General features: G+C 47.3%; 1 protein-coding gene across 2 annotated transcripts; it reads left to right on the plus strand.

Annotated features, from left to right (window-relative positions):
• The first annotated feature begins 1,137 nt into the window (after positions 1-1,137).
• On the plus strand, positions 1,138-12,768 carry LOC130515844 (sine oculis-binding protein homolog). Of its 2 annotated transcripts, XM_057016380.1 has the most exons (8): positions 1,138-1,288; positions 1,370-1,529; positions 3,879-4,008; positions 4,262-4,459; positions 4,881-5,032; positions 6,430-6,525; positions 7,128-9,053; positions 10,863-12,768. In XM_057016380.1, exons 2-7 carry the CDS (start codon positions 1,437-1,439, stop codon positions 9,042-9,044), a joined length of 2,586 nt encoding a protein of 861 aa, XP_056872360.1. In that variant the 5' UTR covers positions 1,138-1,288; positions 1,370-1,436; the 3' UTR covers positions 9,045-9,053; positions 10,863-12,768. The 2 variants fall into 2 exon arrangements, with proteins under 2 accessions (XP_056872360.1, XP_056872361.1); XM_057016381.1 differs by having other exon boundaries at positions 1,202-1,529; positions 7,149-9,053.
• Positions 12,769-13,273: the final 505 nt, after the last annotated feature.

Raw genomic sequence — 13,273 nt, forward strand, 5'->3', positions numbered from 1 at the left:
AGGATGCACACACACACACTCACACACCCCTGGAGGGGACAGCGCTCCCAGAGGCACCAGATGTGCGGTGTTACAGAGAGAGAGAGGCCTCTTGTGAGGCATCAGATAAGCTCTGTTCCCAAAGCTGAGCCGGATCAGGTGTCATCAGCGGGTGTACGAGGGGGAGAAACATAAGCTTTGCTCACAGGATCGTCTTTCTGTTTACACGAGCGCGCTCCCTGGATTCCTCCAACCAGAGCGGGCCAGGGACGGCTGGAGCCTGTGCGCTTTCAAGAAAATTCTGCGAGAACCAGGCTGTAAACTGACATTACACCATTGTGGCAGCAGTGCCAAACATCCCAGGGGTCAATTGTGCCAATCCCGAGAAACCAGAACGTAAGAATCAGCTTCTTCCACGGAGAAAAGAAGTTGTGCAAACTGACTCGAACTGCATAAACGTGTTTGCGCTACTGTCCAACTTTATGTCACAAGCCTGGAAACACGACCCTGTAATAAAGCCGCCTGGCCTTTCCATCAGGAATAACCATGAGACAAATGTTTATGTCCGGGGCTCTGGGTCGCGCGCTGGCGCAGGTCAGACGCATCTTTCATGTGCGAGTGCAAATCCTGCTCTCGGATATCTGGTACTTTTCAGGCAGGAGGAGACGAGGGGCGATTTCAGGTGGTTGTCTAAGCCGGGCGCGCACATCTACATGCATCGCGCACCCGCGGGCAATGATTAAACGGATGCCACTTGAAAAAGCCCCGTGCGTATCGTGTGACGCACCGCGCTCTTCTCATCTTTTTTATTTTAAGACAAGAGCGTTTGTACAGTGTTTGTACTGTCTCCCCCCAGATAAAACACAGTCTTTGCATTCCTTATGAAATGTATCTGTCCAGATTTGGGAGGGGTGGGCGCCAGGTGTTGGGTTACATCAACTCAGAGCCCACCCTCGCCTGTCCGGGGAGGGAGGCGTCAAGTTGGGGAGATTGCAAACACCGGAAAACGGTCGCGGTGTGCGAAATTGTTTTTAAAAAAAAGGGGGGGGGGGCTTTTCGAGAGAGATTTAAGGCTCAGCCTATATCTTTGCATTTCAAACATGTAATATTTCGTATTCTTGTGCACATTGTCTGTGGTCATTTTTAAGAGTTTGTTTTTATCCACAGAGGTATTATTCTGGAGGTCCTTAACCGGAAGCCGCGTCTCTGTTCCCGGCAGCTTTTTGCTGGTGTTGGAGAGGAGAGAGTGGCGATTGTTCACGGCGGAGACTCCCGCACGGAGTGCACGCATGTTCAGTGGACTCAAATGGTGAGAAACCCCAATTGAGGGACTGAGACGTACGGAATGACAGGCGCTGTCACCAGGAGTGACAGCTTTCACTCTCCACAGTTCCGCTAAAGACGCTCCAACGGACGCGCAACAGTGATCCGGGTCGGATCCAGCCAGAACCAGGACTATGCCAGAGATGGAAAAAGGCAGACCTCCGGAAAATAAACGCAGCAGGAAGCCTGCGCACCCGGTGAAGAGGGAGATCAATCAGGAGATGAAGGTGAGACTCTTTTTTTTTTAAAAAAAAAAACGTGTTCGAGAAGTTTAAATCATTTGGATGCAGCGAAAACTACCGCGCGCGCACGACGTCTCGATTTGAGCCAAGTGCGCACAAGTCTGTACTGGGAATAAGACAAACTGTCTTGGTCTTCATTGACTGGCTTCGGAGCTTGATTGCCATCATTCATGGAAAAAAAATTTTTGTAAAGATAACCGTCACTAAAAATAAATTAGCCATGATGTAACACCCCCCAACAAAACAAAACAAACAAACAAATAACAAACTCAAAGACACGGAAGACATTTTCACGACACATGCGAAGGGAACCGACTCTGGTCTGGTCCGACTCCCGTCGTGACGCCATGTCACGCCAGCTGTGGCCGGACACGACTGTCCAGCGGAGATCCAGATGTGCGTCACTTCTTCCTCGCTCTTGCGTGACTGTGGGCCAGCCGTCATGCTCTCCCGAGGAGACAGCGTATTTACGCACCTAAAATAACTCGCATCCGCTTTGCAGTGGAAAAACACCAAAGCACCATCGCCCACCTTCATTGGGTGGCCCGCGTGACACCAGACAGCGGTTCAATGATAGTGACTGTGTGTAACTTAAGAAGCTCTGTCTATTTACCCCTGCACAGACTGATTTAAATCACAGCAACAGACACTTTGACTCCCGGCTTATACTGCATGGAAACGAATCCACGGATCGTCTGCTTTGTTTTGGTTTGGACACTGGCTTTGTGACAGCCTTAACTAAAGGAAATATAAAAGGAAAGGGTAGGTGGAAGGAGGAGATATTCATGAGAAAGGAAATGTGTCTTTTTCTGCGTAAGTAGTTTGGATTGTGGCGCCTGATAACCAGGGGAGGTGTAGAGTTACAACTTTACTAATTTTAATCAAAACATGTGAAATCCTATCCGCACTTGATGCGAGCCAGCCTGGGCTGGATCTCAGGGTCGGCCCCGGTTTGTTGCCTTTGGCTGCGGCTCTCTCTGTGGTTTGGGATATGGCTTGTCACTCTCACAAAGCAGATGTTTGTATGAACTGCCAGAAAGAAACAGAAACAACATTGTGGGAAGTGGAAGAGAGGGTGAGAAAAAAAAAAGAGGGAGAGAGAGCCACATCTGAAAGGAACATCGCGCGGACAGTCTTGGGGCTGCATTTATGCATTTATTTTTTTGGAAAACAAAAGTCAAAATACTAATTTGAATAATGAATAATGAAATGATAAAATTGAGGAAAGGCAGGAGGGCCAAGATCTGGAGCACAGCTGAGGTCCAGCCTGTGTCTGTAATACATCTGTTTCAACGCCACAGTGGGACCCACTCCCTCCACGTCAGCCTCGAACCCAGCACCAGACACTGGATACCTAACTTTAATCATCGTTAGGCATATTTAGCTGGATATGATACCGCCGCTCTCCCTCACCCACACACTTTCCCAGACACACACAGCAGAAAGTCAAGTAAGCAGGGGAGAGATCCGTTTCACTGAGGCCCGAGTGCAGAGCAGAGGTCGGAGTGAGGAAAGCAGGGGAAAGAATGTGCAGTGGGTCCACGACGGCACTACGGCACAACCGCCACAGCAGGCTGGAAAAGGGTGAAACCCGAGAGGCGGCACTGTGTCGGGTGTCAGGGATGGAGGGGAGGATGGTGAGGATGGGGAGACGAGGAGACGAGGAGAGGGAAAGCTGCCGCAAAAGAGAGAGGGAGGGAGGGATGGACACTGAAGAGAGAGAAGGAGAGAGACGGGGGAACTAGAGAGGAGTGGGGCATTTCCGAGAACCGTGGGACCTCGCAGTGGTGTAGGGTGTCCTGCTCTGATTTCCACCCTCAGCCAGATCAAGTTTCTTTTCCAATCCTGGCTTCAGAAAACAGACCGAGGGGGTGGGTGGATAATGAGAGCGACCTTTGTGTTTTTTTCATCTGGTCGTAATAAAAAAAAAAAAGAAAATCTGTGGACCACACATCCCATCTGCGGAGAACCCTTTTCTTTTCTCCTTTTTTTTCTAATTAAAAGAGATAAACAGGGAATGATTCATTGATTTCACACTGGTGTTAGGTTTTAGAGCCTTCCGTCTCAGATTTAGCAAGGGTAAACAACCTGAACACATCATGGAAAAAGCGTCATACACTACTCCACTGTGCACGTATTCATTTCTGCAACTGGGCCGAAGCTGAGGAAGAATCCCTTGCATTGATTCAGAGCCGGTCTGATTATGTTTAACATAGGATAAAAAAGTTCCACTCACAGCCGCATACTGTACGGTCCCAACTTCCCAGGCTGGGGCTCACTTACAGTATCCCTTTACACAGAACCTTCATCAGCCTTCTCTTTTTCCTAATTCAGACCTTTGCAGAGAGCACCATGAACGAGCTGCTGGGGTGGTACGGCTACGACAAAGTAGAGCTGCGAGACTCCGAGGCCAACGAGATGAGGAACTACCGGGAGAGGCGCCAGCATGTGTCAGTGCTAAAAGGTAAGGGGCCACGTGTCGAGGGTCCACCGACAGGAAGGCTCCCATTGAAGCGGAGCAGGAGCCACAGGTTTCCGTGCAGATGGAGCACATTAGACAACCCTCTCCCGAAGCGTCTCCGGTTTCATTCAATCAGATGCTCGTTACCTTTCTCGACGCATCTGCACCAAGCGACAGCGGAGGGCGCGGTTACGTGTCCGGCGGTGTGTTTAAGACACCAGACTGCTTGTGGTTTTAATTCAGTAATGCATTGCAGAAAACTCTTCGCCAAAACCCAGGAGCCTGGAGACCAAAGTCAACCCCTCTGTTCTCACCATGAAGACTGGAGAGCGAGAGTCCTCCAGTGTCCCTTCCTCTTCACCTTCCTCCTCTTCCTCAGCAAACCCATCCCGGACCAACCCCAAAGAGCACAAGAGCGCCCCCGTCATCGTGCCCCTTATCAAGCCCTCAGCAGGTAGTGCACAGTCATGGTTTGACAGATTAAGTCAACACCAAATCGAGGTGTTGGTCATGTCCTTCAAGCCCAGATGAAAGTGAAGTTACAAATTTATAGTTGTTTTTACAGCTGCGAGCCCATAAATCAGTAAAATGTTGACAAAAATGACCGACTAAATCGCCAGTCCAGTGTTTAAAGGGCACCATTTCATATCTATTCCACATTTACTCCACTGAAAAGTTTCATCTCTTCAAACATTTTCGGACATAAAGTTGCCTAAAGCCTCTGTAATTAGCGGCCTCGTCAGAAAAAGGCCCGTTTAGAGCCGACAGCCACATCCGCTAAAGCAGCTAAGTTGTTTTGACAAAGCTGGGTAGTCCTACCATCTCAAATTACAGTCAATAATTACCCTAAAACCTCTTCTGTTTTTACCCCGCAGTGGACGACGTACAGAATGTGCAGATCGTGTGCGTCTGGTGCCAGAAGGAAGGGGTAAAACGCTACTCTCTCTGCATGGGCTCCGAGCTCAAGAGCTTCTGCAGCGAAAAGTGTTTTGCTGCCTGCAGACGTGCGTACTTCAAACGCAATAAGGTGGGTGGTGAACGAAATATGTGCACAATACACATCCACTTGATGAGAGGAGGTAAACATGGCTGAACACTGATGACTAATAAACAGATAATGCATGTTTAGATGAAGGGCTGTTTCCCTAAATTAAAGCTGTATTGGAGATCTGGCTGTGTTAGTTATGATAGAGGAGCTAGTGCTGGAATGGCGGGAGAGAGGTCAAACTTTCAAGAGGACACTTAGTATCAGTTTCATGTTAATGGAGCAGGGGCCGGCCATTAAGTGCCTTCGGTCTGGAGGACAGGAAAGCTGGAACTGCGGTGAACCACTCCGGTGCACAGTGCCATGATTTTTCACCTTCCCGTGCGACACTGATATAGCTCTTTTTGAGGTGCGGCGTGCCCAGCAGCTGTATCCCATTTCACACTCACCGTTGTTTAGACTGTGGCGGTTGTGTTTGCCAGACAGCGGGGACAAAAAGGAGGGATGAACAGAATGTGTGCAACAAACCCTCTAGTTTTTCGGAGGCAAGCGCTGCCATTGGCCTGTCGCTGCTTGTCTGAGAGGAAAGCCAGCAGGCCTGGGGCGAGGTGTCCACTTTCAGCGCATACCTTACCTTCAGCTGCCTCATGTTTCGTAACTCAACACGATTCAATGGGTCAGAGAGATGGGAGAGCACTCCCAACCTCAGCAGATCAAATTGCACCAATCAGGAGGATTTACGTGTATTAATCCTCGCAAAGCCTTTAATAATATGACTATACGTCTCCTGCATTATCAATCTAGGTTGTACGGCAGTATGTGTTTCACAACACACTAATTTCCCTTTGTTATATTGACCTTTAGGAGCTAGTGTCTTGAAGTTCAAACCTCTTCTATACTTGACAACAAGCCTCTTGATTTGAGGCTATATTTTGCACTTGTAATAGAAGAATATAGCCGGATATAACTAAATATACCATATAACAGGGCCCCTACCCCACAGCACGCTGCTTTCCTTATACACTGTTGAAACACTACTAGTGTTACATGTTTATCCTGTCTTTTATATCCTCCTGTTTTAGCACCAGTTAAACAGTAAAGCTAATTAAGCTATTTGCACTTTATTACTACCTCAGAGTTTAGGATGTTTTTGTTGTGCCTGTGCGCTCTATTGTATGAAATCTGCTTGTATACACATGGGATAGTGAGACAGGCAATTTTAATTCCTCTGTATGTCAAGTTGAAGAAATTGACACATAATTCAATTCAATTCAAGAAGCAAGAACCTTTTTTAAGGATCAGGATCGACATACTGCTGTGATTAAAATCAAGTGCGGCGACCTCATGGCAAAATGAAATGAATCAATCAAATTGGTTTTGAAGTGAGCTCCGGATTTCCAGTGGTTGTGAGTCACGAGCCTCTATGGTTTTCCCGTCAGGCCAGAGACGAGGACCTCCATGGTGAGAGATCCCCTCAGCGGCCTCATGCAGAGGAGTCACCCAGACTGGTGCTGAAGTTAAATAGCAACATCAGAGTAAGTAGAGACCATCAATGGGTTTTGTCTTTGTTCATTTTTTAGAGTATTATTTTAACACCTAAGATTCCAGAACCCTTAAAGGAAAATTATGAGGGGGCATAGAACACAATTGTAATGGTTGTTTTTACACTCTAATAAAAGCACCGTGTGGTTACATATACATTACATTTGGTGTTTGATGTACTTAAATATAAAATAATAATATTAATAATAAGTTTTACTGCTTAATAACACAATTTTATTCATTTTATGAAGAAACAAAATCAGACAAAGTAATAAATATAATAAAAGACAGCCTATTAAAGGTCTTGAGCTCTGTTAAAATCAAAATTTTTATTAAAATAAAATGACTCACAATGAAAAACACAGGCTTCCTTCCTTTACTTCTGCATACAGGTGTCACTTCCTGACTGTCAGCCCATTCCTACACCAGGATGTTTATTATATGTGGTTTACTTAATTAATGAGTTAAGCATAAAGCCAGACAGGGTCAAGATTAGGGCATTCAAAGGGTTCTCACGGGTTCTGGAAAAGTAAACATGTCTCAAACAACCTTTTTGTTCTGGGGGTTTCAGCTTCACTTCAATAACTCCTCGCAGTCTCTCTCCCCTGTGCCACAGGTGTGTGACTGGTGCAAGCATGTGCGTCACACTAAAGAATACCTTGACTTTGGGTCCGGTGAAGAAAGACTGCAGTTCTGCAGCACCAAGTGTCTGAATCAGTACAAGATGGATATCTTCTACCGGGAAGCCCGTGCAGCACTCATCACTTCAAGCCCAAGCAGACCTAACCAGGAAGGAAGGCCAGACAGCATTGTGACAGGACAAAAACTACTCACGCCTGAGTCGTGGAGCAGCAGTACCAGTGTGGGAGAAAGACATCATAAGAATGCGTCTCCCAAAGACCCTACAACAGCACACGCATCACCAGAAGCCCCCTCCATCTCCCCGTCAGAGGCATTTTCTAATTGCAAAGTCCATGTATCTGGTTTGAGAACGATGGAGAGACCCATCCAGCCTGCTCTACATAATCCAGCTGTGGATGTGTCGCCCAAACCCGCTTCTCTTCATCCTCCACCTCCTGCGTGCACCACCCTGGAGCATCAGACGGTGCCTCAAATCCCCATGCCCTTCATCAGACCCCCTCTTCATGCTCAGGGCCTCAAAAGCCCACTTGCCAACCCACCAAGACACCCAGGCCCTGTTTCCAGCCCAATCCAAAGACCTCCTCACTCTCCACACCTGCACCCTCCAACCTCTTCTTCAATTAATCCTCCTGGACTGATCCATCCTTTCCCCGGAGCCTACTTCCCTGGCCTGCACTCCCCTCCACTCAACATGATGCCAAGAGGTCCTGTCCCAGTACCGCCAATAATGAACTTTGGTATTCCTTCTTTTAGCCCTCTTCTCCCACAGCCAACTGTGCTTGTGCCTTATCCCATCATTGTTCCACTGCCAGTGCCCATACCCATTCCTATCCCCATACCACTTCCACCTAAAGCCACCTTAGAAACTCAAAACCACAGTGGTGTTATCCAACCTGTGCCAGATGGGGTAGACTGGTGTAAATCCAGGGAAAGGCTGCCATCTCCCGGGGTCCATGAAGCGCTATCTCACAAACTCGATGGAAAGGTGACTCAAGGTCGTTCCTCTCCAGGTGATGCCAGCACGAGGGATACGGATTGGGTTAGGTCTGAGAGTTCATTCCCTGCCCCAACATCAGGACCTCAAAGTGGAGCATCCTCCCCCAGAGTGCTGTACAACATTTCCCCTTGCTCCGAATCAGAGGGGATCACAGACTTTAAACAGCCACAGCCAGAGCGGCAAGTAATCCAAAGGGTTCTTCCCAGGACCCAAGTGAAGCAGGGGCCCAGTGTCAATGGAGTTGTTGACCAACCAGGGATAGAGGAGTCAGGGACAGGGCAGGTTACCAGATCTGGACTCCATAACATCATCAGACCCACCCCTCCTTTACCAAGGTCCCCTTCCAATGATAATATCCATCTTCACCAGGACATGCACTCCCCACATGCGCACGCCTCAAGTAGTCCTACATTTAAAAGTCATCCTTATATTGCCACCTCCTCAGCCCTGCCATCTCAGGACCATCTCAGAAGTCTAAACGGGATATCCTTCTCGTCCACACCCACCAGTCCGGACTCTCTTCCCCAAAGAGTACCAGCAGCCCCCCCTGATCCTCCGCTCAGTGAGCTGGAGGCTATCAAAGAGAACAAGTGCTCTGTCATAGGCCCAGTGCGGGTTGAAGGCCCAGTCAGTCAGTCTGAAGAATCTTTAGCAGTAGCGGGGGAGGTAGGAGAGGACCCCCATGTTCCCGATGAGGACCATGCCTATGCTCTGCCTACAGTGTCAAAAACAGGTGGGAGCACCACCCCACTGCTCTTGCCCAAACTCAGGGACAAGGGTAGCATGCGGAGCCCTGTTAATATTCCCAGTGGTGCAGACATGGAGCCGCCTCTGAAGAGACGATGCCTCCGAATCCGAGACCAGAATAAGTAGCAGATGGAGGTGAGTCTGGTTCATGTGACATTACTGAGTTGCACGTTTAAACATTTGCTGGATCAGGTCAGGGTAAATTTAGGACTAATCTGCCCACTTACACGGATTTGCATGAGCATTCTAAATCCAGCTGCATTTTGATGTGGCTGTTCTGTCTTCTGGGCATTGTTTGTAGATTAAATTACAATTACAAAGGGTTTGGAAGGGATGTGCTTAGTGTTCCTCACAGATATACAGTTTAGCCACAGGTCTCAGTTAGTCAGCATAGTTGCAAAGAAAGTGAATCCCAGTAACCAAACTCGGGTTACAACAGAGGCTGGAGATGGAGGGTGCAGGCAGTGAGAGTCACTTTGAAAGGTGATCACGACACCACAACCCTGGCTAGTTGCGATGCTGATGGGGATCTCAGATTTGACAAGATATTTTCTGTCTAAGTCGAGGAGATATTTTGAACAAGCAGACGAAGGACAAATTCACTGGATGTAATGAATTTAAACTATGACCTTGAGGTCCAATCTGGACACCGGATCAATGGATCTCAAAGTTAAACTGGTGCGCTTACTTGGAGACCGCGCTGACGATCAGGCAGCTTATAAGACTCTCTTGCCTTTCCCGCGGATTTCTACCACCCTTCTCTCCATTTCAAACACTTTTATTTCACTTCCCTTTCTAGCTGCTGACTGTTGCCAACCAGATGTTGTTACAAATGCAACAGAAAAATCCCTCCTGACTTTGGACCAATCAAAAGGCCTATTGATTTCACTGGCCTGATTGGTAGTCCAAATGGCTGTAACACCACCCGCTGTCCTCACCAGCTGGTATCTCGCCATAATGAGATCGTGTTACCATTTTACTGTACGTCCCTGCATTAATCCGCTGATATTACAGAGCTGGTTTGGATTTCAGCGGGCCTGCTTTCTCTCCATGTTCTTCTCCAGAAGGCCACGAGCCAGCTTTGTTTCAAACTGATGTGTGCTGAAAGGAAAAGCAAAACACAAACCTTTATCTTATACCCCAGATGGTTTGTGTCAAAGTTAAACGATTCCCTTTTGCGTAGTGAGTTCCCTTTTTAAGGTTTTCCTATTGTTGTGGGTTTATACATCCCCTTAGCAACCGGTACGTATCAAATCACAGCGTGCTGCCAGAGTCGTGCAGATGGATTTATGGCCCTGTGTTGTGTGTAACAAGAGCTGGCTGCCGTATGTGGACGACTTTAGTCATCACCTATGTGCTCTGTGCCAAACGTTGCTGTCCTTTTCCTCTTGTCTCCATTGCTAAAAGTATTTAAGAAAGGAATCTGTCAGACTCGACAGCCAAGTGGAGGATTTCCCCTCAGGAAACAGTCCGTTAAATCGTCTCAGTTTCCCCTCGCATTTATTTGGGGTATTTTATAGTTCCGTGTAATCCGATCCCACCGCATGGGTATTTGCGTTTGAAGTGTTTGAAACTAAAACACGATGGGACAGAGGGAATACAGAACCCTGCTTTGGCCTTCCTATGTGAGCATATAAGTCTGTCTGTTTATGCTTAATGCGTGTTTTTCAATGAAACTCTGCTCTTGTGTGAGAGAGAAAAGAGGCCAGATGTTCCTAGTTTGATTGCACCCTCTGTGACTGTTATCTGAGTGTTGACATGACTAAAAGCCTTTTCCTCAGTGTTTATGGAGAATGGGCGGATTAAAGAACGAGCATCCAGACTGGAGGGTTTGATATGTGATACCCTAGAAATAGAAAATTACGCACAGTTGGTCCAGAATTGATAAAAACTCACCACTTTTTCCTCCTTCTCTCGTGCTCTTCCTCCTTTTACATGATGAAGACTCCTTGCTTAACACTGTGTGGCGGTGCGGCGCCCTCTAGTGGACAACACCCTGCAGCCAGTGCGTAAGCCTGACAGAGTGGTGCTCTGCCTGGAGAGCTGTCCAGGTGGCCATGTTATCTCAAGACAAGAGGAGAACAGATTTCGCAGATTTCGTCTCGGACCAAGGATCATTATTGGATAACATGTTGCTTTCAGCGAACGCTTGGCGTGGAATATCGCAGAGCACCTCTCCCTGCCTGACAATGCTGTGTATGTTTAATTGTGCACAAGTGTGTGGCCATCCAGATGCGCTTCTCCTCTCTCTGCTCCTCCTCTTCACCGTACACAGCAGACATGGCTCTGATCTGCCTTGTGTGGTCTTCTCAGATGGAGCCTGAACATGATCTCTTTCCAGGGGAAACGGTTTGTTTTCCCTGCCCCGCTTGCACAAAGAGCCACATTGTTCCTCTCCCCATATCCCACGCTGACTCCCCACTCCAGGTTTTGGGTTACCTGGCCGATGGGGGCTCAGACTTCAGGAGCTCTTTTTCTTCATTTTTGATGGACAACTAGAATTATAGTGCACCCTTCTAACCCTCCACCTTGTGCCCAATAATAATAATAATACGTTACCCAGTAACATACTGGTTCAGAGGTGTTTGACTGACTGTGATTCCCACCTCTACTCATATCTTTCCAGGAAGGAGAGAAATTCAGTTGGGATTGAGATGTTATTCCGGAGCAGGTAATAAAGTAGGTGATAAATGACTCTGCAGGAGTCTGAGAGCAAATGATGCCACCTGCCTCCTTTAAAACAAAATAAAATTTATGAGGAGAGGCCAACAGATACTGTATGTAGTACCTGACTCATTCAAACCTGAAACAATCAAAACCAAGTGCATCAGTGCACATGAAGAATTAAACCAATGGCGGCTTTCTGATCTAAAAATCAGCTACCAAACGTGTTGTTACACCAAGCCCCTCGGTGGGATGCAACAGTCAGTATTATCACTACCTGATTGGGTTTGATCCAAAGCCTTTGCCAACACCTTGTTGTTATGTTAACTTATGGATGATGCTTTTGCAGATTTTCACCCAAAAATAGTTTTTATGTTCTTTTGTGCTGAAGCTCTTAAACGCCCCCTCCTGCCTTTTGTACAATATACTAAACGCCCACTAGAGGGAAGTGTTTTGTGTTTTTTTGTAAGTTTGCACCTGTCCTGTTCTCAGAAACCCCCCCCCCCCCCCCCCCCCCAGAGTTCCAAACATTACAGCCAACTCTGCACTCGGTGCCAGCTGACCGATGCGCAATGCCAAAAAGCAGAGTGCTTTTCCTACACATCACGCTGCCGTTATATATCCGTTACATCCATATATTGCCAACAACCCCCGCCATGTAGGACCCGCTCAGAGCCTCTTAATAAAGACTTCACCTGCCCCCTGGGAGAAGAAATCATCGTGACCTATTCCTAGAATAAATCCAAATGTGACCCAACCCCGCTGTCATTCCAAAGGGACTTGGGTTTGTGCGCATGCGCAGCGCGTTGATCCCCGCTCATCCCAGCCCCAGTATTCGCCACAGGTCGTGCCTCTGCGTTCGCGTCACCGCCGGCTGTCCAGGGGACATCGTCAGTCATCAGGTGGTCACCCGGAAAAAGGCCAAAACCATAAAGACTCTGTAATAAGACTGCTATTGCACATGTCACTCCTTGCCATTTCTGAGCTGACACGGGAAGTGTGTTCCTCTGAGGTTTGGACAAACAAGAAGACTTTTGAAGTTGCTTGGTACATATAAAATATTTAACCCATGTCTAAATAGATTGTATACAGATTGTTTGTATTTGGATATAGATTCAATATCTGAGAGCCTTCTTGGAGATCTCTTTGTAAAGTAAAATAAAGTTATTCTTTAAAGCAAACAAAAGAGCCGGTCTCATCACAGTATCAATAAAGATCTGCTCGTTGTGAATTAAACATTTAGTACGCCTAATAGATTCGGCAACTCTTTAAAGGGAACACTGACGCATTGTGCCGTAAATTTCTATTTTTAACAAGAGCCCGTCTGAGAGGCAGCGCATCAGCATTCCTGGAATACTAAGAGCAGGTCCAGGCCCTGGGCTGCGACTCTAAAGCCGAGAGATGAGATAAGAGAGCGGGAATTCCGGTTTGGTGGGAGCCCCGGTTGGAGCAAGGAGGACTGCTAATGTTCCTGATCCACACGAGGACTGCAGACTCGAATCTCTGAGCTCGAGTCAGCGCACAGGAAAAGAGACAGAGATGTGTGTTTGATAAATCTCAACTCCTTCAAAATAAAAGCATTAATAAATAATAACTATAATAAATGTAACACGCTCCCGGAAATAAATAAGTCTAAGATTGTACTGGGGGGAAGTAGGTTTTTAAAGAGAAAACAAGTGTTTATTAAAATA

Source organism: Takifugu flavidus, chromosome 19 (assembly GCF_003711565.1).
Source record: "Takifugu flavidus isolate HTHZ2018 chromosome 19, ASM371156v2, whole genome shotgun sequence".
NCBI classification, from domain to species: Eukaryota; Metazoa; Chordata; class Actinopteri; order Tetraodontiformes; family Tetraodontidae; genus Takifugu; species Takifugu flavidus.

Excerpts from the sequence above, each read along its gene's own strand:
- LOC130515844 (XM_057016380.1), top strand. The coding sequence starts at position 1,437 with ATGCCAGAGATGGAAAAAGGCAGACCTCCGGAAAATAAACGCAGCAGG. Across the intron at positions 1,530-3,878 it reads AGATCAATCAGGAGATGAAG|ACCTTTGCAGAGAGCACCAT; the intron begins GTGAGACTCTTT and ends TTCCTAATTCAG. Across the intron at positions 4,460-4,880 it reads CCTTATCAAGCCCTCAGCAG|TGGACGACGTACAGAATGTG; the intron begins GTAGTGCACAGT and ends TTTACCCCGCAG.